At 30.4% G+C, this 22,694-nt stretch overlaps 7 protein-coding genes across 15 annotated transcripts in view; 3 read left to right on the top strand and 4 right to left on the bottom strand.

The window, feature by feature from the left end:
- The window catches only part of LOC108737595 (nucleolysin TIA-1), a 744,862-nt gene that overhangs the window by 414,244 nt on the left and 307,924 nt on the right, over positions 1–22,694 (bottom strand). The window lies entirely within an intron of this gene.
- LOC108737558 (GPI ethanolamine phosphate transferase 1-like) lies at positions 1,164–3,731 on the top strand. Its single transcript, XM_025978436.1, has 8 exons — positions 1,164–1,311; positions 1,650–1,875; positions 1,985–2,205; positions 2,264–2,477; positions 2,533–2,818; positions 2,908–3,132; positions 3,190–3,448; positions 3,511–3,731. The coding sequence occupies exons 1-8, from the start codon at positions 1,290–1,292 to the stop codon at positions 3,729–3,731; spliced, it is 1,674 nt and encodes a 557-aa protein (XP_025834221.1). The 5' UTR covers positions 1,164–1,289.
- On the top strand, positions 3,844–5,217 carry LOC108737609 (KRAB-A domain-containing protein 2-like). The gene is made up of 2 exons (XM_018470550.2): positions 3,844–4,537; positions 4,593–5,217. Exons 1-2 carry the CDS (start codon positions 4,025–4,027, stop codon positions 4,608–4,610), a joined length of 531 nt encoding a protein of 176 aa, XP_018326052.1. The 5' UTR covers positions 3,844–4,024; the 3' UTR covers positions 4,611–5,217.
- On the bottom strand, positions 9,208–10,506 carry LOC112905506 (GPI ethanolamine phosphate transferase 1-like). The gene is made up of 4 exons (XM_025978079.1): positions 10,331–10,506; positions 9,753–9,978; positions 9,470–9,690; positions 9,208–9,386 (listed from the first exon to the last, which is right to left on the bottom strand). The coding sequence occupies exons 1-4, from the start codon at positions 10,350–10,352 to the stop codon at positions 9,208–9,210; spliced, it is 648 nt and encodes a 215-aa protein (XP_025833864.1). The 5' UTR covers positions 10,353–10,506.
- On the top strand, positions 10,589–11,422 carry LOC112905522 (protein KRTCAP2 homolog). The gene is made up of 4 exons (XM_025978098.1): positions 10,589–10,726; positions 10,783–11,001; positions 11,055–11,121; positions 11,182–11,422. The coding sequence occupies exons 1-4, from the start codon at positions 10,609–10,611 to the stop codon at positions 11,288–11,290; spliced, it is 513 nt and encodes a 170-aa protein (XP_025833883.1). The 5' UTR covers positions 10,589–10,608; the 3' UTR covers positions 11,291–11,422.
- Positions 11,631–18,036, bottom strand: LOC108737587 (zinc finger MYM-type protein 3). 5 transcript variants are annotated; one of them, XM_018470513.2, is made up of 18 exons: positions 17,934–18,036; positions 17,407–17,460; positions 16,289–17,352; positions 15,887–16,215; positions 15,558–15,834; positions 15,061–15,495; positions 14,717–14,993; positions 14,436–14,659; positions 14,053–14,367; positions 13,815–13,993; positions 13,629–13,755; positions 13,398–13,571; positions 13,115–13,338; positions 12,712–13,048; positions 12,533–12,654; positions 12,343–12,478; positions 12,182–12,278; positions 11,631–12,131 (listed from the first exon to the last, which is right to left on the bottom strand). In XM_018470513.2, the coding sequence occupies exons 3-18, from the start codon at positions 17,346–17,348 to the stop codon at positions 11,957–11,959; spliced, it is 4,488 nt and encodes a 1,495-aa protein (XP_018326015.1). In that variant the 5' UTR covers positions 17,349–17,352; positions 17,407–17,460; positions 17,934–18,036; the 3' UTR covers positions 11,631–11,956. The 5 variants fall into 5 exon arrangements, with proteins under 5 accessions (XP_018326015.1, XP_018326014.1, XP_018326016.1 ...); XM_018470512.1 differs by having other exon boundaries at positions 11,957–12,131; positions 12,182–12,281; XM_018470514.1 differs by having other exon boundaries at positions 11,957–12,131; positions 12,182–12,281; positions 13,404–13,571.
- Positions 19,494–22,285, bottom strand: LOC108737588 (tyrosine-protein kinase transmembrane receptor Ror2). Its single transcript, XM_018470518.2, has 6 exons — positions 21,811–22,285; positions 21,475–21,754; positions 20,938–21,421; positions 20,547–20,882; positions 20,244–20,487; positions 19,494–20,103 (listed from the first exon to the last, which is right to left on the bottom strand). Exons 1-6 carry the CDS (start codon positions 22,054–22,056, stop codon positions 19,744–19,746), a joined length of 1,950 nt encoding a protein of 649 aa, XP_018326020.1. The 5' UTR covers positions 22,057–22,285; the 3' UTR covers positions 19,494–19,743.

Genomic DNA, 22,694 nt, shown 5'->3' with positions numbered 1-22,694 from the left:
GTTACAGGACACCCTGTATATAAATAAAACAGCATACTTCATGCTACTTTATTATTTATTTGATTTAAGAGAGCCCTAGACTCTGTATATACCACAAAAATCATACCTAAATCCGCCTATGACTTTTTATCACCAAGTCAAAACCAAATTTAAAATGGAAATTATAATATTCAAATTAAATATTCCTAATTGATGGCATAGCTATAAATTCACAACGTCTTTCATTTTGAACCCCCTTATAGGTAATTAACAATGTAATAATAAGGTAATTGCTAAAAATTCTCACTACAATTCGATGAATAAAGGATAACAAAGCAAAAGTAAAATAAAAGGGTACCTTTTATGATATAATTGATTTGACGAAGATTAATTGCCTAATGCCACATGTTTTACATCATTCTAACCCTACATAGTAGTCGTAATCATTTCACAATAGTTTTATAATAATCATATTTCGCAAAAAATAGTTTATTAGGAATAGCCATACAAATAATTTCATGAATTAAATTAACCAGTAATTCATGTCATTCCTTTCAAAAGCAAGTCCTATACTTATATATCTATCACTCCCCATTCCTTTATCTTAGTCAATGATAATGATAAGTTATCGAGTATTTAAATACTTACATAGGAATCCTGTTGATTTGGTGTAGGACCTGTAGTACCATTTTGTTTGTCACTCACGCTACTAACGTTTCCTCACGAAAAATGTATATTTGTAATTATAAAAAATATCATCGATAACCTAATTCCGTAATTTTCCTAACCACGCAAATTACCGCTGTAAACTCTAAAAGCATTAGTAATCTTGAATAATACTAACAAACACTTTTTGTCTAAAAAAAATTAAAACATAAATTGAATACTCCTGCCATCTATCATTGAAGAGCTACGATGAAAACTATTAAACTCTATGAACTTCCAAAACTACACTTCATTTTTAAAGCACTCTACTACTACCCTTTCAATGTTTTAATTTACTTTTTAATTAATCCTAGTTTTTTTATTTCTTATTACTGAGACCTTTTGTGTGCTTTCTACGCATCCAAATTATTAAAAATTCATTAGCTTTTTCATTATAGATGACACTGTTCTATAGTCAAATTAATTTTTAAATTTTAATTAATAAAAGTAGGCAATGTATTCTCGTTTGTTTAATTTCTCCATTTTTAATAGTTTGTATTTTCGAAGCGATTTAATAATAAAGTGTTATTTAAAAGAAAATTAAATAAAAATTTAATTCATAATCACCAGAAAAAAAAAATACATCAATAGTGGTAAATAATACAATGGAGCCTGATCAACGAATCAGTAAGAATACTATTTTATAAAATTGTGCATATAATGTGAGAATACATGTCTTGCAGTTTGTGAAAAAGCTTTTTTAATTCTGTTTTCCTTTTTTTTCTCTTGTTGGTTAATGAGACACTACAAAAATTAAAAATTGTGTCACACCTCCTCCCATTTTTAGTTTCTAACCTCAAATATTGCCAATGGTTTGAAATATTTACTATTCAGTAATTTATAAGTTATTTTTTTCGTTTAATGCTTAAAACATTCATTAATAATGTACAGCTATCATAGAAAAAGAAAAAGTTGGTTGACTTGTGACTGAACAATAACATTTTCATTAATGTTTTTTATTTTAGGGACAAAAATTACACCACTAATTATCTTAGCGTTTGCAGTGCACATATTATTGCTTTTGAGTGTGTTGGATATTTATTTCACTTCTCCACTTGAGCATGGCATGATTCATCACAGAGCAAATATAAGCAATCCACCTGCAAGAAGATTAGTTCTACTTCTTGCTGATGGTTTACGAGCTTCTGCACTATTCAATAAGGACATGCCAACTGCTACACCTTTTCTGTAGTAAGTAGCTTATTTGACATTGAAATTCCTAATAATTTGTTCTAGGGATGTGTGTTTTCTATACTATCCTTATACATAGCATAGCTTTCACTTTTTGGACTTATTTCAGCTCAATTAAAGAAAATGAAGGAGCTTGGGGTATAGCTCATACCCAAGTTCCAACTGAATCAAGACCAGGGCATATTGCTATATTTGCTGGGTTTTATGAAGATCCTAGTGCAATTTTCAAAGGTTGGAGAGATAATCCTGTTGATTTTGATACAGTAATAAATCAAAGTACCAAATCGGTCTGTTTTGGAAGCCCTGACATAGTTAATATGTTCAATAAATGTAAAATGAAATTATTATTGAACAATTCCTTAGGTTTTACCAAATTTTTATTATATAGATAATTATTCACACATTACTTCATATTATTATGATCCATTGATGGAAGACTTTTCTGGAAAATGGAAGTCAGTGGTTTTGGACCAATGGGTTATGGAACACTCAAAAAAATATATCCAATCAGGAAGACTTTCTGGTTCACAAGATGGAGTGATTGTATTTCTTCACTTGTTAGGAATAGATACTGCAGGCCATAGCTTCAAACCAGTTTCAATGTAAGTTAGAAGTATAAAAAATTATCATTGTATTGTTATATTTCTTTTTCTAAAGGGAATATAAACTGAACATCGAAGAATTAGATAAAGAAATTAATCTATTTGTAAAATTCTTTACAAACTACTTCCATGACAATGACACTGCCTTTATATTTACATCAGACCATGGAATGACTGACTGGGGTTCCCATGGTGCTGGTTCAAAGGATGAGACTGAAGTTCCATTTATTGCTTGGGGATCAGGGATTCCTAAAACAGCTGAACGTCACGATTTAAATTTAACTGACATAGCACCTTTGATATCAGCTTTATTGGGGATTAATTTTCCTACTAATTCATTGGTATTTCATGTATATTTATTTATATATTAATCGTCCCTTCAGTTTGTCTATCTTTTTTCAAATTTACTTATACTTTTATAATTTCAAAGGGGATTACTCCACTGCATTTTTTGAATGCTCCTATAAAAGATACTGCTCAAATAGTATATGCTAACGCCTTGCAACTGTATGAATTATTTATGGCTAAAGAGAAAAAAATAAAAAAGAATCCAATTGTTGTTTTCAAACCTTTCTATAAACTGCCTAAAGAAAAGTTAATTGGCTGGAAATCTTACATGGAAGATCTCTTTCAAATGGAAAATTACCAGGAAGTTGTAAGAAAGTATTTTTTTGTTTATTTTCCTTTTAAACTAAATATCTTTTAATTACAGATAAAGTTTACAGAGAATGTTATTAATAATCTTGTGGAGGGCATCAAATATTATAACAGTTATTTCCAAATATACCTATCCTTATTGTCCACATTAGCATTTATTGGATGGCTTCTATATTTAATATCTTGGCTGCCGATTTTCTCCAATGTTTATAGTAGCATTGGCACTGGCGATTGGAATTATCATAATATTAAAGAGAAACCTCTTTCTGTTGTATTTCTTTTTCTTAACGTCATCGGCTTCGTAATTTCCCGAGGTTAATATCAATTTATTACAATAACCACAAGGTTCTATAGTATTGTTTTTAATTTCTTTTAGCTATGGGTTTCATATATTATTACACATTGTATGTTTTGTTTCCTATGGCAAGCTGGTATTTAGTTTACCTTAGATCTAATTATATGAGACTTCTCTATAACTGGTTAATGCAATTCAAAGTGCGCACATTACTATCATTTGCTATTACTTACGGAATAGGTACAGAAATGTTGGTAAGTTGTTTCCTTTTTAATAAAACAAAAAGTAGATGCGGTATATAGGTATGGCACATCTTCGCTGACCTTANTTGTTCACATAAGTGAATTTCCACCACTCGAAGCAATGGTGCTAACAGTTTCGAGCTCACAACTAGTAAGGCTAATTCAAATTATTATTGACATTGATAGCTTTAATTCAAAATAAACAGCAGCCATATCAGCTGTTCAACAAAACAAAACAAATGTTATAAGTCAGTTATAAATCATCAAACAACATGAAATTATAAGATTTATTAAATTGGATCTGTTCTAATAGTGTTTTGCAGTGGATCAGGGATATTTATTTTCTATAGAACATGGATTCTGATAATGATTTCCGAAATCAATTAAAAATAAGATTTAATGAAGAGTTTTCTAAACTTGTTGCTTCAAAAGGTGTTAACTCTGGTTTTATGAACAGCGAACAGTATAAAGATACAATTGAATGTGTTAAAGAAGCTAAAGTAACGACATCAAAAACTCCTAAACAGTATCGCCGAATTAAACGTTTCGATATTTTTTCTGTGGGTAAAGTTGAAAGACTAATTACTCCTGTCTCATCAAACCATGAAGACTTTAGGTACTATGCTACGAATGAAGAAATGTTCGATATCATACATGAAACGCACCTGTCCATTGGGCATGGTGGTCGTCAAAGAATGGTTCAAAAAATTAATAAGGTATACAAGAATATAACACAGGAAATAATCTCGATTTATCTTAGTTTGTGTATACCATGTAAAATGAAGTTAAAAAATGCAAGAAAAAGTGTTGTGATAAAACCAGTGACACATTCTGAAGTAAATAATCAAATCTACAGCAGGTGTCAGGTAGAATTTATAGACATGCAGTGTTATCCTGATGAACCGTATAAATTTATTTTAGTTTATCAAGATTATTTAACTAGATTTGTACAGCTTAGACCACTACAATCTAAATCAGTGAATGAAACTGCTAAAGAAATGTTAGACATATTTTGTATATTTGGAATTCCAATGATATTAGATATGAATGAAGGTGAATTTTGCAGCCACTTAATAGAGGAGCTAACAGCTATGTGGCCTGGACTTAAAATTATTAGAGCAAAACCTCGTGATAGTCAACTACAGGAAAATGTTGAAAGGTGCAATAATGATATAGAGAAAATTCTTACAACTTGGATGCAAGAAAACAATTCAAAGAATTGGTCAGAAGGTTTGAAATTTGTACAAGTAATGAAAAATCGCGTATATCATCCTGGAATAAAACGTTCACCCTACAAAGCCATGTTTGGAATGGATTTAAGAATGGGTTTATTCAGTTGTAGTTTACCAAGGGAACTTATTGAAGATATCAGCACTGAAGAAGAACTTTTATATGTAGCAAAAGAAATTCATATAGAACAAAGTAATTAATTGGAAATATAGAATCATATTTTTGGAATATAATAATTGCAGTTCTTCACAGTTGGGCAATTATGAAAGATATTAGTAATTTATTAAATAAAGTAACTTTTTTATGCAGCTGTATATTTTATTGAGTGGTGGAATAGAGCCGGTCTTTATAGTATTATTCAGTTTATTTACTTTTACTTGGGTATTTATTGAAAAACAAGTTTCTAATCAACAACTAAACATTTGGACTGTGCCTTTCAAGGATAATGCCTACAGCTTACCCGAATATAGAGGAGATATGAGAAAAGTATTTGCATTTGTATCCTTTTGTGGCATACGCTTTACTTTTAAAATTAAAAGAAAAATTCCGTTTGATTATTAAAATTAAATTCGTTATTTTTCCTTAATTTTGTACAGTTCTCATTCATAATGTTGGCATTTTTTGGAACAGGAAATTTATCAAGCATTAACTCCTTTGACCCCACTTGGACCCAGACCTTCGTTACCGTTTACAAACCTTACTTAATGACTACACTCATTGGTATAAAAATAACTATTCCTTTCCTGATATTAATGTGCTGTTTCTTGGCTATTGTAAAAATTACTAACGTGGAGATCAAGCACGTTTTCACACTTTTACTTCTCTTATGTGACTGCATGGTACTGCACTTCTTTTTTGCCATAAAAAACCAAGGTTCTTGGCTAGAAATTGGCATGAGTCTATCCCGTTTTATTATAGCCCTGGTGACTACTTTGACAGTTTTACTGTTCTACTTTGTATCCAAAATTCTCACTAGTCTTACAACTGAACAAGTTGTACGCTTTATTAAAAAAGGTGAATATTAAAAAATTTATTTACTGTTGAATGTGAAACAATATCTGTGTTATCACATATCACCTACATGTCTCTACTTAGTGGTTTTTCTCGATGGTTCACGTTCATTAATTTAATATTTGTTACATTGTTCATATTTCGTTAATTTATAATTTGTTATATGTGTCTTTGACCTACTGTTAACTTGATAAACAGTAACAGTATTACAATATGTGATATTACTGTTTAGATGATAAAGTATTATAATTTTGTAATGAAATAGTTTAAAAGTATGTATTTGTTGACCTATAAATGGGAAAATAAAAAATCTCTACGTTGTGAAAAAACAAAGCTGTTTTATTGTTGTTTTATCACTCCTACACCAAATTNCTTTAATATTAAGTATTTGAAAGTAATACTACAACACAACAACTAGAAAACTTTACCAAGGAGTGGAACAAATTTACGTAATTAAAGATGAATTCGTCTTTTTATCAAATCAACTGCATAACCAGTTGAAATAATTGTTAACACTCTGGATACGAAATATGATAATATTACTGCAACTGCTACAACGACAGCTACAATAAATTTAGTTATGTTTATACTCTTGTCCTCCCATGTATCATCAATGTTCAACACCAAGAAAAATTGTACAACTATCGCATAACATATTATTACAACAAGTGTTAGGCAATGACTGAGATTCATATTAGTTATCTTTATAATACTCAAAAAGCAACACATTGCTATTAAAAATGGAATAAACATTTTTAACACATATAAACAAAAAATTACATTATGGTAAGTGTTAGGAACAAACGCTGCAGCTAAAATATTATCATAAGAACCTAAAGTTGATAGGTCATCAGTTCCAAATAAGCCCAGGAATGCAAACGTAATCTATTAATGTTTAGGTAAAGTATACCATGCAAATATAATTTTTTAATTCCTTTCAAGAGATATTAGCCTTAAGATAGCATTACTGGTATTTTTTCAAAAAAAGGATACAAATGTTAATGCTCTTCTTATGTCTTCTTTAAAAAATGGAAAATTTACTGAGGCGTTATGAGCAAATGAAATGAACCAAATATTTCTCTCTTGGTTTGTAATGTGTTGTTCAGCTATCACCCAAAGCAGTAAAAAGAGGCTGTACACTACAATAAAAATTGATTCCAGTCCCTCACTTAAAAGAATATATAATGGAACAAGGGCTAAAACAATATTTATAACGCGATATATCACCGCACTGGAAGAAAATAGGGGTAGTATTACTGCAGCCACTAAAAAACAAATGTACAACATAAAACTCAATCACCACAGCTTTTAGATTGTTTCATACCTAAAACCATCCATGAGACGCTGTAATTGAATATAAAAGGTTCACCTTCAAGTTGAAATAGAAATCTAACAGTAATAACATTTAAATATGCCAGTAAAGAGATGGTAATTTGCAAAAGGGTTGACAAACGTAAAAATAGACCAAGACTAAATCCATTGTTCCTTTTTTCAGAATAATGAATTAAGCAATTAACGACGTATGAAAACATAGAAAACGAGATAAACCTAAAAAAAAAATACAAACGTTACAAAACAATGCATATAAATTAATCACATAATATCAAAGATCAATGTGTTGTAAAACTAAATAATAAAATTTACAAAATAAGATTGAATTATTTTGTAAAATTTTCAATTCAAATTAAATATAAATGATAATTGTCATAGTTTGCGTTGAAAAATTGTCTAATGTTATCAACTTACAAAAACCATAAGCTGCTTTGAGTGCGGGTTATTGGCAGTACCCGAGATAAGCACAGCAAACAGCCCAGTAAAAACCACAAAGCTGTTACAGGGCCTTGATTGGTGTGATTATAAATATACAATATGTTTCCAAAAACAGCAAAAATTAAACTATGGCGAACAAGAAATGAACGAATCTGAAATAACATTAAATAAACATTAAGGATCACAAAAAAAATATTTCCTATTACCAGTAACTGTATGGTTACAGTGCAAATAGCAATCGACTTGAGCAGTTTCTTAAAATTTAATTGTGCGAGCCAAAGGTATAAAAGCCACAAATGGCCAAGTCTATTGTATACCAAATACCAGCTCGTCATAGGGAAAAGTATATACAATGTGTAATAATATGTTAAGCCAAGAACTAAAATAAAAAAAGAAAAGCAGATCTATTAATATTTAACGAGTTTCTTAAGCTTCCAGAAATGTAGGCTCTATAAAAAATTAGTTATAAAAAAGAAAATTACAATGAGAAATACTTAAGCAGCTGCAATTTGCTACAAAATAGACAAAAGACATAGTTTTTTCTCGTAGATTGCGGTAACACCAATCACCGCTGCCGACAGCCCGAATATAAACGTTAGAAAATATCGGTAACCAAGACACCAGATAAAGCAACCATCCTACGACAGCCAATGAAGCCATTCTGGCATGTAGTAATTTAAAATAGCTGTTGTAATATTTAATTCCTTCTATTACTTTTTCAATAATATCTAATGTTGAAAGAATCTGTTGAAAAAACCGGGCATTATTGTTAAATTTTAATAAAAACGTTAAAAAATACTAACAATATCATCATATCGGTTTGTACTGAAAAAATCAGTAACAACAGAACGCCAATATGTAATTCTGGGTCGTGACATTTCAAAGTAAGGTGTGAATGTAAAAATTAGAGGTCTGGATTTTACTTTTTCTTCCTTAGTAAAAAACGTTTCAACTAGTTGCAGTGCATTAGCAGTTATGATATAAGCAGCATCTTTTCTTTTAACATTTAAATAATCCAAAGGAACAATTCCCTAAAATAAATATTTCTGCTGAACCACAAGCCATTTAATATCAAAGCTATGAGATCAGTTCCTCATTCTACATATTTTTTAAACAATTGTAACAATAAAATAAACGTACCACTGAATGAATAGGGAAATTTATCCCAAGTAAAGCAGAGATAAGAGGAGCAATACTTGTTGAATTTATATCCCTGCGATGTGCTGATTTCGTAATTCCCGCACCCCATGCAATTATAGGTATTTCTGTTTTGCTTGTAGATCCAGGAGCTCCTAAGCCCCAAGTAGTCAGTTTCAAATTTGATGTTAAAATATATGCCGTTTTTTCATCTTTGTAGTACTTTTTCAGAAATATTTCAAACGCTTTTAATTCTTTGTCTATCAGCGGCATATTAAATGTTGCTCTCCTGAAATGTAAATAGTTATGTTATGAAAAATAAAATGTTAACAACAAAAAGCATTAAATAACTTTTAATAATAAAAAAAAATTTTATACGATAAAATAATTACTTATTTTTGGCTGTTAAATGCAACAGTATTATCATTCCATTTGTAGAACGTGTAGAAGCACTTTTATTCAAATATTGCTGTGCCTTCTTGAATGCCCATTGCTGTGTTCCAATTGCATTCTTTTCTTCGAAAATAACTTCATCATGGGGGTAAAACTTGACATGGATAAAATAGTCTTAAGAAAAAGTAGTGTTAGATACTGAAAAACTTAATAGTTTTGACAACGGCTCTAAATCATTCACAAANATAGTTACTTACATATATTAAGTGAATCAATAAATTCAGAAGTTCCAAAAATTATAGATTTTTTACTCTGACTTAATACTGTATCAAACTTTAGTGCTTCTCCTTTCCAAATTTTTAAAATTTCAATAGGATTCACATACATTCCACTTAGTAAAGAAACATGTCCTGGTTTTGATTCTGTAGGCGCTTGAGTATGAGCTACTCCCCAGCTAGCCCTATTTTTTGTTACTGAACTGTAATAAACAAATTGTTTATTGTATAAGGTTTTATCATTTAGTCCTATAAATACACTTACTAAAGATATGGTGTAGCAGAAGACATATTCATGGTGTACAATGATGAAGTTTGTAGGTCATCAACAAGAATGAATACCAATCTTTTTGCAGGAGGATCGTCTATTTTCGCTTTATAATGTTTCATACCGTCTTCAGAAGGAATTGTTAAGTAAATATCAACTACAGTGAGGAACACTAAGATGTGTACCACTACAGTTAGGAGAAGAAGCGGTGTATGCTTTGCCCCTATAAGTAGTGTATTTTCAACTGTTAAAATGTGTTATGTTGAAAGTTTTTATAACTTAAACTAGCCTAAGATTAGTTATCTGTAGTTATTTTGTTTAGGATTATCACATTAATTATGAAAATTATCTCCAAAACATATACCAATTTTTGAAAAACTTTGGGGTTAGAATTTTGAATGCAACGGTTCATTTTATATTTTTAGGTAGTGTTTCGTTATTGTAATATCGGAACGTTTATTTTTAAAAAAATACATTAAAATTAACTATTACACACAACAATAATTAGTAAAACAATGTCAATTATAAGTTTATATCTTATAACATTTAATATTCATTACTTAACGTTTACTTACTCGTTCTTCGATTTAATTCCATTCTTTAGGTGTTTAATACACCTAATACTCTTTAACTATTTAATAACTACTTGTCTTTAAGAAACCAAAACAGAAAATACACTTAGAATACACTTGTTCAATTAAAACAAATTTGCATACAAATTTGAAATAGCGAAAATAACAACGTCCTCTATAGAGACAATGGGTAACTGATGGGTAATAGATAGATAATAGAATAATCTGTGGATGTAGAGATAACTACTGCCATGTCGATGGTATTGCTAGCCATTACGCTTATGTATTACGCCATAGATAAGACGCCAGCTGTGCAGCTGTCGGCTTTTGACAAACAATCAAATAAAAATTTAAAGTCGGTATTAAACAATAATCTATCTATATTTTTTAATAAAATGGGTATGTTTTAACATATATAAATATAGATAACTCATTTACTTATAAGTCTTTTTCAGCATTTTCGACGGAGTATTCCTTAATTTTTGCATTAATGTTATCACTTTTAACATTTTCTGGAATGCAAATTTTTAAACCCTGGTTTGCTGTTTCCCAGTTAAATGTAATTTTTGGGGGTTACTTAGGATCGCTTTTATTTACATTTCTTTTAACTGTAGTTGGTAATTTTGAAAATTTAGTGTATGGAAAATCATATCAAATGAAAATTGTTCCAGAGGGTAATTTAACTTTATGGTGCTGTTAATTTTTCATTAATATGTGGTTTTTTTAGTTGCTTTGTGTCTAATACTTACTTTCATAGCAAGTGCTTCTATTCATCGTGTATGTGCAACAACAAGGTACTTTTACTTATATTTATATATTTTTTTTAAGAATTTCTTATCCTTATTTCTTTGTAGCATATTATTTTCTCTAGTGTATTTGTACTTCATCAATAGACATTCTCAAAGAATATATGCTGCTCCAACTGTGACTGTTACAGCTCAAAGTGGTAAAAAGAAAAAATGATTAAAACTTCATCATTAGATAGATGTTTTGCTTCAGCATTTTAATTTTCAGTTTGTCATGTATCATAATGATATACCACTTAAACGAAATTAAAAGTTGATAAACAATAATAATAATAATTTTTTATCAGTACTTGAGTTTTATTCGTATAGAAAATTAAAACACTAAACTGTAAAAAGATTCCTTTATTTAAATTCTATATTTTTATTACTGAAAAAGAATTTTACACAAGTTTACAACTACACATGCAGTTTTATCAATAGAAATATTAAATTTCTATACAGTTTCTGCCATATTAAAGGGCACAAAGTACAAATTAACAAATTATTAAAAAAGATAGTCATATGTAAAAGTTTAATAAAACTTTGATGTACAATTTAGAAAATTAAACGAATTGTAGAAAATAAGTGTGAACTTACATTAACTATACTTTTAAAAATTATACAAAGAAAAGAAATTATAATAAAACATATGTTCACCAATTGCAGGACCACCATGCACTGTGCAAAAGTTGTATGTCCAACGGAATCATTCTCATGCAATTCCGACAATTAAAAAAAAACATAATTTTCTTGCTGGCAGCTGTGATTTGTTTAGAAGGCCAATATGTACATTTTTAAATGAAACTTCCATAATAAAATTGACAAACAAAAATCACTTTCACATCTAGCTCGTCAATAGCGCTACATTTATTTCTTTGACCATTTTCACTCGATGTAACATTTTTTCCAAAGCATTTTTTGGCAATGGCATAGTTGAATACCACACTGGACTATCGGGTACACAAGAACGTTCAGGCATTAAGTAGAAAACGTCATTTCGAGTTTTCACACTCTCCGGACTGTAAATTCCACAAATTAATCACGTTTCGAAAATTTATTATTTACTTACCATTTCGTGAGGTAAAATTCGTATAGTTTTACCGGACACCGTAAAGGATTTTCTTCGTTTTCTTGTTGTTCATAAACTTTTTTCTTTCTAGCATTACCTTCTAAAACATTCCAAGTAAACTAATCTATCCATAAATAAAAAACAAATATTACTAAAAATACCTAAGGCGCTTTGTGGCGGATAAAACCTTAACAACACGTTCCTAGTGCCAGTTTTGTTGCCACCAGGCTGATTGGGATTTCGCTTCCAATGTTTCATTATATGGGAAAATGATAGCTGCATATGTTCATCAACCGTCTAAAAAAATTAAAAAATTATTGTTTATTCAATATACCCGAAACTTCCACTTACTGTTAAGTTAAAATGTTTTGTATTAAAAAATACCAATGTACTTAAAAGTACATGTGGAGAATGAGCCCCAAGTTGCTTGCTTTCCCATAAATGCTCTTCTTCGACACGAGTTACTATATAGTCTGAAAGTAAAATTTACTGTTAAGAAAACGGTTTTATTTTAAACAAATATAACTTACGAGAATCATTGTAAAGAACCGAGAATTTTCTAGCAACTTCATCCAAACAATCAGTAAATTTCTCATAATAGGGGTCACAGAAGATGTTATCAATTCGGCCATTTTCAAATAAGTATTGCTGAATACCCAAACACAAATAATAAATCGTATCGGGGGCGTATTCCTGTCCGTTTGGTTTTCGAACTTCTTTAACAAAAAGACATAACGAATAATTTAACTCATCTGCTGTAAGTTGAAGAATTTCAGGTTTGAAAAGTATCACGCGCTTCGAAGACTTTTCTAACTCTGCGTTTTTGGTTGTCACCCATTGTTTCCAAGCATTTACCCCAAATGTATACTAAAGCAAAATATTGTTATCAGTTCAAATAAGTTAATAAAATAATAATAATAATAAATAATTAACCTTTAGACACATGTTGGCATCAGGCTTTTCCACCGGTTCAGGGGGAGCAGGTGGTTGAGGCGGTTCCAACATTTGCATTTCCTGCTGGTGATGTGTCGAACGACGCCCTCTTTTGCTTGGGTAAGCTCGACTGGATCCTCGCATTCCTCTTTTTCTACCTCTCATAGACTGCCTTTCCATCATGCTATGCATTGGCTGAGGATCGTCAACTGATTCGTCATTTCCTACAAATTAAAAACTCATTTTTAAAGCAAATAGTTCTTTATTTTAGCCTTTAAAATACCTGTACCGTCAGTAGTTTGCGAGGCGGTAATGGTATTAGCTGTTAGAGCCCCCTCTAAATCGACAGCCGGCTCATCTAACTCTGTGGCCATTTTTAATGCCATCTGCAATACGTCCTCCCCAAAGGCATTTGATGTATCCACAGGTTCGGGGCTAAAGCTATCTTCTGGGCCACCTTTAACATTATTTATTATTACTTATACTGAAGAATATCTTTGAAAAATTAATTTACCAGCAGCGTCGTCATCTTCACCACTGTCAGAATCTGTGTTTTCTTCTTTTTTATCAGCAGCTACCATTTCAGCCATCATTAACAATTCAGCTTCAAATGGATCAGTGGGAATTTTAACTTGTATTTTCTACAAAATAGTTTCTATATTTATCAGAAACAAGCAAGTAATAAATACACGTTCTTTACCTTTATTTCTTTCATAATTCCATTAGCAGAATTTCTGGTCGTAGGAATAAAAATGGGAACTGGAACGGGTAAAGGAAATGGTATTGGCACCGGATATGGCATAGAATACATTGCCATAGGGCACGGAACGTATATAGGTACTGGTATAGGAATTAAAATCTTTTTGTCTTCCAATTTAGCTGTAAGAAGAAATTATAAGTAACATTATATTCAATTATTAAAAACGCTGTAATATTACTTGTTTGTGTTTCCTTGTTTGTCACACAAGGCTTACAGCTTGTGCCTTTATTTGTTGAAATAACTTTGCACATGGTAGCTATGTTCCTTTGCATCGGAAGAGGACGAGGTTTAACAATTATCTGCTGTTTAATTTGCGTTTTGATTTGTGTAGATGCTTGGGAATTAGCCGGAGAACTGTTATTTGATGTGGCAGTCGACAGTGCATTACTTTTTGATCTGGAAGATCTTGTTGATACAGTAGAAGGACCATTGGTTGATGCTAAAGATTGTACACTGGTTATAACTGGAATTGTTGGGACATCGGCTGGTACTACTGTTAAAAAAATAAGTTTTTATTAAACATTATTAATTAAATATCTTAACTAAAAACGAGAGACTTACATGGATCTGAAGCGGCTTTTGCAGTGGCTCTCCTTGTTCTTTTAGGAGCACCAGTAGGTACAGGTACATCTTCACTAACTTCATTAAGTGTAATTGGTGCCTTAGAAAACTGATTTTGAAATGCCATAACGCAAGAATAAGAACAGAAATTTCTTATAGTTGCATCTGACATTGTTAAGTGGTACAAGGGATGTAGAAACTTTAAGCAGTGATCACATTTAATTCTAAAAAAAATTAATCATTTAATAATACTTAAAAGAACATTAGTCTTTAAAACTTACTTTCTCGAGTTTACAGCATTAACTGAAACCTGGTACAAGTTAAGACAATTTAGTGAACACATCATTAACACCTGTCCATTTGGAACAGCTTTCTTTATCATGTCAAAATTGTATTTTTTCACTTTGCACCAACTGCAAGGTACAATTTTTCTGTGAGAAATAATATAAATATTTTGGCAACTTTTTGAACAAAAACTGTGTTGTGCTCCATCATAAAATATACAATTCTCTTCTAGAATTTTATTATCGACGTAATTTTTACACATATCACATTTACCTGTAAGAAACAGAAACTGTTTAGTCTTACTGTAGCCTGTATTATATTACAATGTTTCTTAACTTACCTGGTGTTATATTATTAACAAATTTAAAGGCAACAAAACATGGCTCTGAGCAGAATAAATTTAATTTGTTATCATGATTAAACTCTATTGTGATTGGTTTTTCATTCAAACAAACGGAGCATAATAATCCAGTTTTAGCACTTAATTTTTTGTTATTACTCATAACATCATATTTATCCATACAGTTTTGTGAGCAAAAATCTTTGAACTGTCCTTTATCACCAACAGGTGCCAGGAAGCCATCCCCAGCACCTGACATATCTTTCTGACAATAAGAACAGACTTTTAGCCCTTTTTTGTACTCTTCTAAACATGAACTGCTACAAAATTGTCTTATATCATATCCAAATCGAACACAGTATTTCCCCAAGCAATTGGATCTAACTTCTGATTGGCAACTTGCACAGTTTGAACCTATTTTCTTTTGGTGTTTTGCTAAAGAATATATAAATTAAGAATTTTTCCTAATTTTACAGAAAAATAATTACTGTATTTACCTAAACAAAATTCATTACAAAAGTCCATAGTTTCCCAAGACAAATTATTCTCTTGATTTGTAACTTTTTTGTTACACTCGGAGCACTTTCTAATAAAATTTACTTTTGCTATCATGTTATCATTGCTAACACCATCAGATAGATTTTTAACTCTTAAATCTCCTTCCAAACAAATATTTTTTTCATTGTTTTCCGATTTAAAAATTGATAGGCAATTGTCATCACACACATAAGATGTATTTGTATTTAATGTGACAGTATATTTAGATTTTCTAGGCTAAAAATTATTCTAATATTACTTTTACAAATTGAAAGAACATATTTCTTACCAAACAACACTGAACACATGTATGAACATTTTCATCAGTGTTCGTTGCTACTATATATTTTTCCTTAGATGCTCCAGCACCATCAAGCTGTCCAGAATCATTCGAGCCACTTTCTGCACTTATTACTTCTGCTGGATCTCTCAAAGGTATCATAGCTGCTGCAGCTTCTTTTTCTTCTTGTGATATGATACGTTCAGTGTCTGGAATAATGCATAATTCTTCATCAGCCCCTTGTTGTTCTGCTTCATCAATATTATTAGAATCTTCGTCAATTTGTCCATCAGAACCATCTGATGCTATTGGATCTTCTTGAGGCTCATCGTCATCGCCTATAATTTTTTTTCATAATTAGAGAAAAATTAGTAACTGTGTAAAAATTATTAATGTAATTCATACACTAACCTGCCATATCTTGACCACCTGCTGATTTGTCTTCCTTTTCATTTTCAGTACTGACATGTACAAATACTGTCTTTTCTGTATTGTCTCTTTCATCATTTTCAAAATCAACTCCCGCTTTATCTTGAGTTTCACTGTTTTGCTCTGCATCACTAGACTTTTCATGAAGGTTATTTTCTTCAGAAGAATTTGTTTCAGCATCTTTATTTGTTTTACTCTGTTTGCTATTAACATTATCATCTTCTTCATCTTCATCTTCCTGGACACTTTCCCCATTTTTTGTAGATGTCTCTGTTGAAATTTCAGCATCCTCATTAGTCCTTTCTTTTTCAAAAGAATCCACAGTCTCTTGCAATTTACAAGATTTTTCTTCAATTGCAGTTGATGTTAAGTTTTCACTATTTTCGTTACTGGTTTCTGATATACTTTCATTTGTTTCAAAACTCTGACTTTCAAACTCTTGTTCTGCTATTATATCATCTGCATCTTTTTTACTACTTTCAACACTACCACTACTTTCAGAGGCAGTATTATCAATCTTCTTAATTTGAGAACATTGTTCTTTTATATTCTCCTCATTGCTTTTTATTGATGTAGGTTTATCAGTTTGTGAAGTAGTTTCAACCTCCATGGAAGTGTCTTCTGTTGAGTATTCCTTAGCTGGACTGGAAATTGGTAGATCAATGTCCATTTCTGACTGGACATTTTGCACACATTCTGATGCTACGTTCTGCTTATCTACACTTTCTGATGCTACATTCTGCTTATCTACACTTTCTTCAACATTATTTAACAAAGCTGCTTCACTAGCTTCTAAATTTTGCAACACTGAATCTACGATATCACTAGTATTAACATTAATGTCTGCATCATTACATAAAGTTTTCAAGGATTCACTTTTGGGAACATCAATATCACTCATATTAACTATAATACTCTCTGAATCATTATTAATGTTATTTTGTACTATTTCACTAAACTGGTCATTAACTCCAGAACCATCTGAAGATTTCTTCTCAGAAAACCCAGATTCAATTTGCTCAGTATTATCCAGTGACTCCATTGAACTAAAATGTTCAACATTAACAAAGGCAACACTTCTTTCAGATATATATTCAAACCTGCAGATATTATTTCTAGGATTATAAAAGTTGTTTCTTCATCATACACACCAGCTAAAACAAAGGTGTAAAAATTCTATTATTTATCTACTCAAAAATGAATATATTATACTACAAAACCTGTGGCTATTACATTTATTTATAAAAATCAACTAGTAACAATTGACATTATTATTAATAAGCCATGCTTTAGTATCACTATTTTGAATTAATAAACATGCCCTTGCTAAGTTATACTCCCGCGCTTATGTACAAAGACCACGTTAAACAACAAACTATTTACACTGCATGCTAACTTCATTATTTAAATATTACTAGGTAATTTCGGAAACATATTAACTTTTAAACAGATACTGCATCAAACAAATTTAAAATGCTCAGTTTTTTGATCAGGGCCGGCGTTTATGGGAACGTTTGATTGTTTTATGTCACTCGTTTTGAATGTAAATAACACACAGGCTTTCATAAGAACGAATTATTCCTACACATAGCAATTAAATTAAAAAAACATTTTAGTATTATTTCACCTCTAATAGTTAACAAATAAATTTGAGAAACGTAAAATTGTTTCAACGTCACAAACACCTTAACTACCGCGACGTACGCCACAAGCTACATAATGGAGGATTCGACTTTAATACGCAGAATCGTTATTTGCTATTAGGAATACATTTGGCGGTAATAACAAAATATAAAAAATTAGTTTCTTAGTAGTAATCAAATTAATTTCATTGAAATAAGGACATCAAAAACGTTTAATAATGTAACATTAAATAGTATTAAACAGCGTTTGTTTATAATTAAGAACAATATTTTATTTATGACTGTAATAAAATAATAAGTAAAAATTAGTCTTACCATTAGAATAAAAAGTTATCGTTTTTATTTCTTTACTATTTTTTGAAAGAACAATTAACTATACAGCAAAGTAGACTAATTTAAGATAATTAAAAATTACTTGTATAGATACTCTATGGTACCCTTCACTAATCGTAAATACTCTATGCGAAAGAAAAAATTGAAAAAGCGTGGGAAAAAGCATGTTTAAAGAAAATAGGGCGATATCATATTCTATTAAGGGTTAGATGAACTTTATCAACTTTTATTGAAAACATGTCTAAATCACAATCTACTTTTGCTGTATATAAACGAATACACGAATAAAATCAACATTTTCCCCTTATGCTTTCAGCTAACATGATTGGGGAAATACCAAATATATCGGCATTTTATAGTAAGGGCGTAAATATGAATTCTTAAGGTCAATGGACATTCGTTTCTATAAGTGAAGGTTTAGTTTGCTCTCGGTGTATAGTGGCATAAGATTCACATTATGAGGGGTTTCCATTAGGTAATGTTCACACTATGGAATTTTTACTGTAGTTATTACGATAATTTGTAACAGCAATAAAAATAAGTCAATATTAAAGTACGACGTTTATTTGTCAAGTTTACATACAACAAATACGTCTACAAAAAATGTTTACATAATTGATATATAACAATTTTTGAAAATAGTATTGGTGACTTTATAATCCCTGAATATCAGCTATTTATCGAAATACGAAAATGTAGAAAATCAGTCTTATTTTTAACTTACTCCACACAATAATAGTCTTCTGTCAACAGTTCCAACATATCATGTTGAAATTTTTGTTAGTTATTAAATATGAAATATAAACCGCACATAATAAAAATGAACATATATTTTTAAATTAAAATGAACAGTTTCGTGTATCAATTTAATTAAAAAGACATTTTAATAATTAATCTTGTCGAACGTTTTTAAAAAAATCGGAATGAAGTACTGGAATGTTATGAAAGAAGACTTAAGTTTGAAAATCGACATTTTTTTAATACATATAATTTTCAGCATCCTCATTAGTCCTTTCTTTTTCAAAAGAATCCACAGTCTCTTGCAATTTACAAGATTTTTCTTCAATTGCAGTTGATGTTAAGTTTTCACTATTTTCGTTACTGGTTTCTGATATACTTTCATTTGTTTCAAAACTCTGACTTTCAAACTCTTGTTCTGCTATTATATCATCTGCATCTTTTTTACTACTTTCAACACTACCACNTATAAACACATATTTCTACTACTATAACATTCGAACTAAAAAAAATGTATTACTGAAATTCATATATGCTCAAAAATCATGAAAATTGAAACAAACTGTTCAGCCTGAAAAAACTCTTGTGCAATTGTTCCAATCATTCACATCTCTCTTAAAAAAAAACATTGAAATCGCAAAATAGTTAACAAATGAAAATAAATAAGCACAATGTATAAAATAGAGAAACAAAATAAAGACGCTAAAATAACATAAGATTACTTTAAGATCCATATAAAGAAGCAACTGCTTGCATATTGGCATTAATTGTGGTAAGAGTTTGGAAAATTATACGAAAGCTGGGCCTGTCAGAAGGCTTTTGTTGCCAACACTGTTTCATAAGTTCATAAACAGGAACTGGGGTATTTTCTGGGCTTGATAACACATTTCCTGCTTTTAAGAAACGGACAACCTCTTCATGCGTCATCCCATAGTATGGTTGTAGGGCAAACGAAAATATTTCCCACAAACATACACCAAACGCCCAAACATCAGATTCTGGTGTGTATTTATTATAAAGTATACTCTCTAAAGGCATCCACCTCACCGGGATAGCGTCATGTTCATCACCTTTATAATAATCCTAAATTCATTTTCAATTAGATTTTCAATTTAATCAAAATTTATTATAATTAAAAGTTACATTTAGGGCAATAGAGCTCCAACAAGATGGTTCGATTTTCGCCTAAATTTAATTTTAAATTGAAAAAAATATTGAATTACCTGTAAATAAATTTTCTGAGAAAGACCAAAGTCAGCAATCTTGACAACCATGTTCTCGCTTATTAAGCAATTCCTTGTGGCTAAATCGCGATGAACAAACTTTCTGTCTGATAAATATACCATTCCAGATGCAATTTGAAGTGATATATCAAGTAATTCTAAATGGCTTAATCTATTATCTCTATACACATCCTGACTTTCATCTACTAGGTTTTTTATAATGTAATTGCTTGGAGAACAATGTCTAAAAATAACAATTATAAATTCAGAATTTTGTTTTTAAGTAAAAAAAAGTTGCACTACCTTAAGAATTCATTTAGGTCCCCTTTACCCATATATTCAAAGAGTAGACACATTGGTTTACCAATAGCACATACTCCCAACAGCTTTACTATATTAGGATGATCAAATTCAGCTAACAGACTTGCCTCTTTTTCAAAATCATCTTGTAAGTCTTCAGATGCTTCATCTTTCAACATTTTTACAGCTACTATTGTAAATTCTTCTCCGGGAACAAGATCTGGAGCTTTAGCTTGAAATACTTGTCCAAAAGCTCCTTGCCCTAGATCTCTCAAAAAAATTATGTTATTTCTAGGATACTCTAATCTTTCCAATTTGGGATTTAAAGCTGCTCCTGTTCTGCATTTTAAAAAATATGTATTTAAACTGTAAACTTTGTTACATTATTACAAACCTGTGATAGTCAATATTGCTTGGCAGTTTATCTAAATCTATATTTACTTCATTCATTTCAGTAGCAGTTGGATTGTAACCATGTTTATGTTTGTAGAAACGGTGAGCAGCAAAAATCAGCAATAAAATAAGTAGTACCACAAAAAGTCCAATACCAGACACCAATAGAACAAATGTTGGTGTAAAATACTTATCCATAGCTAGACCATCTTTCATATTTTCTTTAGTAATAGTAGAGTTAGCACATACTGGTATATCACAATGCTGCCATCTTACACTTGAATTGGTTGTAAAACACCATGGTGCATGCTCTTCTCCACCTGCATTACGACAATAGTTTTCAGAATTTTTCATCTCTGAAAAAACATCAGGTGGGCGTGTATGAGTATGAGGGAACTGTGAGTCCCAACGTTGGCAATCTAAACCATATTTTGTTTTATTCATTTTTCCTTGATAAAAACGACCTCTTCCAATTATACAATCATCTAAAAGAATCCTCTTCAATGAAACTGAACCTCATGACTGAGTCTTTACTTACATGTTACTTCATCTAGTTTCATTTCTGTAAGACCAGCATATGAACAAGTACGAGTACTGTTCTCAGTTTTATAACTTGGCAATTTATCACAATCTGGTAGTTCAAAATGCCCTCGTGATGTCAAATATATTCCTTTTGCTTTTTTATCTTCTATAAGGGCCCAATCATTATAACAAAACTGTCCCCTTACTGCTATACAGTCTTCTTTACATAATGGCAAGCCATATGCTTTATTATTTTGCATAGAGCATTCAGGAAAAGCATATAAACATAGCAGTTTCTAAAATTTAAAGAACAACTATTAATTTCAACCAATTGAAAAATGGTTAATGTTACCTCAGCTGCACTACGACAAGGTTCCTTCAAACTTGTTATCAGTTCATTCCATAATCCCATCGTTATCTTTTCATTAAGCCATCCTCCTGTAGTATTTTTGGTCATTTTGAACCAAAAGAGTCCAGTACTGTTAAGATAACCACTACAAACTCTACCGTGATAAGGAGCACAATATCCGTCTTCTTCTGCATGATTCAATTTAAAAACGCACAGAAAATGAATCAAGAGGTAATAAAATATAAACATTTTCTTTTTTCTTGTAAAAGTATAGGCTTCATATAGGTTAATGTAAACAACTGATAATATTTCTACTTCATTATTTTAACTGGATGTAATACATTTAGAAGTCCTTTACAATATTCGCTTTTATAACATCATTTTCTGAAATTATTTTTAAATTACACTCGGTTTATTTAACTTTTGAATATAATTTGATTTACTTTATTCTGAAAATGTCAACTATGTATAACCATAGAATGTGTACCTACTGATATCTACTGTCAGTGTTGTGTCGCGGTTTACGGTTACACGTAATGGTAATGGTTACATTATCGAAACAAAAAGCAATAAAAAAAATATTTTATTTTTTTAAATAAGCTATTAAAAATTATGAAAAAAATATATTTGTATGCCCAGTAATAATCCCTTTTAAATGATAACCAACATGACACATGAGTGAACCTACAAAAAAAATATTTAATTGTATTGCACATATAAATATGTAACGATCTCCTTAACAGTCCGAATTTAAAGGAGAATCTTAAAAAGTATAATTTGTTCTTCAACCTAACCAAACCTTTAAATATATTTATATTAGAACGTTATGTAGTTTTAAGTAAAACAAAAAATAATCATTACAAAACAACTTTAATCCTAAATAGTTA

The sequence above is a fragment of the Agrilus planipennis genome, unplaced genomic scaffold, assembly GCF_000699045.2.
Source record: "Agrilus planipennis isolate EAB-ADULT unplaced genomic scaffold, Apla_2.0 scaffold15, whole genome shotgun sequence".
NCBI lineage: Eukaryota > Metazoa > Arthropoda > Insecta > Coleoptera > Buprestidae > Agrilus > Agrilus planipennis.
This window is presented reverse-complemented; position numbering and strand designations above follow the sequence as displayed.

Coding starts and splice junctions, on each gene's coding strand:
- LOC108737587 (XM_018470512.1), bottom strand. CDS start 17,348: ATGGAGTCACTGGATAATACTGAGCAAATTGAATCTGGGTTTTCTGAG. Junction 14,994..15,060: donor TGTTAATAATATAACACCAG/GTAAGTTAAGAA, acceptor TGTTTCTTACAG/GTAAATGTGATATGTGTAAA. Junction 12,655..12,711: donor GGTTCTTTACAATGATTCTC/GTAAGTTATATT, acceptor TTTTACTTTCAG/ACTATATAGTAACTCGTGTC.
- LOC112905522 (XM_025978098.1), top strand. CDS start 10,609: ATGTATTACGCCATAGATAAGACGCCAGCTGTGCAGCTGTCGGCTTTT. Junction 11,002..11,054: donor AATGAAAATTGTTCCAGAGG/GTAATTTAACTT, acceptor TGGTTTTTTTAG/TTGCTTTGTGTCTAATACTT. Junction 11,122..11,181: donor CGTGTATGTGCAACAACAAG/GTACTTTTACTT, acceptor ATTTCTTTGTAG/CATATTATTTTCTCTAGTGT.
- LOC112905506 (XM_025978079.1), bottom strand. CDS start 10,352: ATGGAATTAAATCGAAGAACGA. Junction 9,979..10,330: donor GGAATTAAATCGAAGAACGA/GTAAGTAAACGT, acceptor CACTACTTATAG/GGGCAAAGCATACACCGCTT. Junction 9,387..9,469: donor TATTGATTCACTTAATATAT/GTAAGTAACTAT, acceptor CTTTTTCTTAAG/ACTATTTTATCCATGTCAAG.
- LOC108737558 (XM_025978436.1), top strand. CDS start 1,290: ATGGAGCCTGATCAACGAATCA. Junction 1,876..1,984: donor ACTGCTACACCTTTTCTGTA/GTAAGTAGCTTA, acceptor GACTTATTTCAG/CTCAATTAAAGAAAATGAAG. Junction 3,133..3,189: donor TGGAAAATTACCAGGAAGTT/GTAAGAAAGTAT, acceptor TTTTAATTACAG/ATAAAGTTTACAGAGAATGT.
- LOC108737609 (XM_018470550.2), top strand. CDS start 4,025: ATGGATTCTGATAATGATTTCCGAAATCAATTAAAAATAAGATTTAAT.
- LOC108737588 (XM_018470518.2), bottom strand. CDS start 22,056: ATGTTTATATTTTATTACCTCTTGATTCATTTTCTGTGCGTTTTTAAA. Junction 21,755..21,810: donor CTTGTCGTAGTGCAGCTGAG/GTAACATTAACC, acceptor TTTAAATTTTAG/AAACTGCTATGTTTATATGC. Junction 20,883..20,937: donor AGCAATATTGACTATCACAG/GTTTGTAATAAT, acceptor TTTAAAATGCAG/AACAGGAGCAGCTTTAAATC.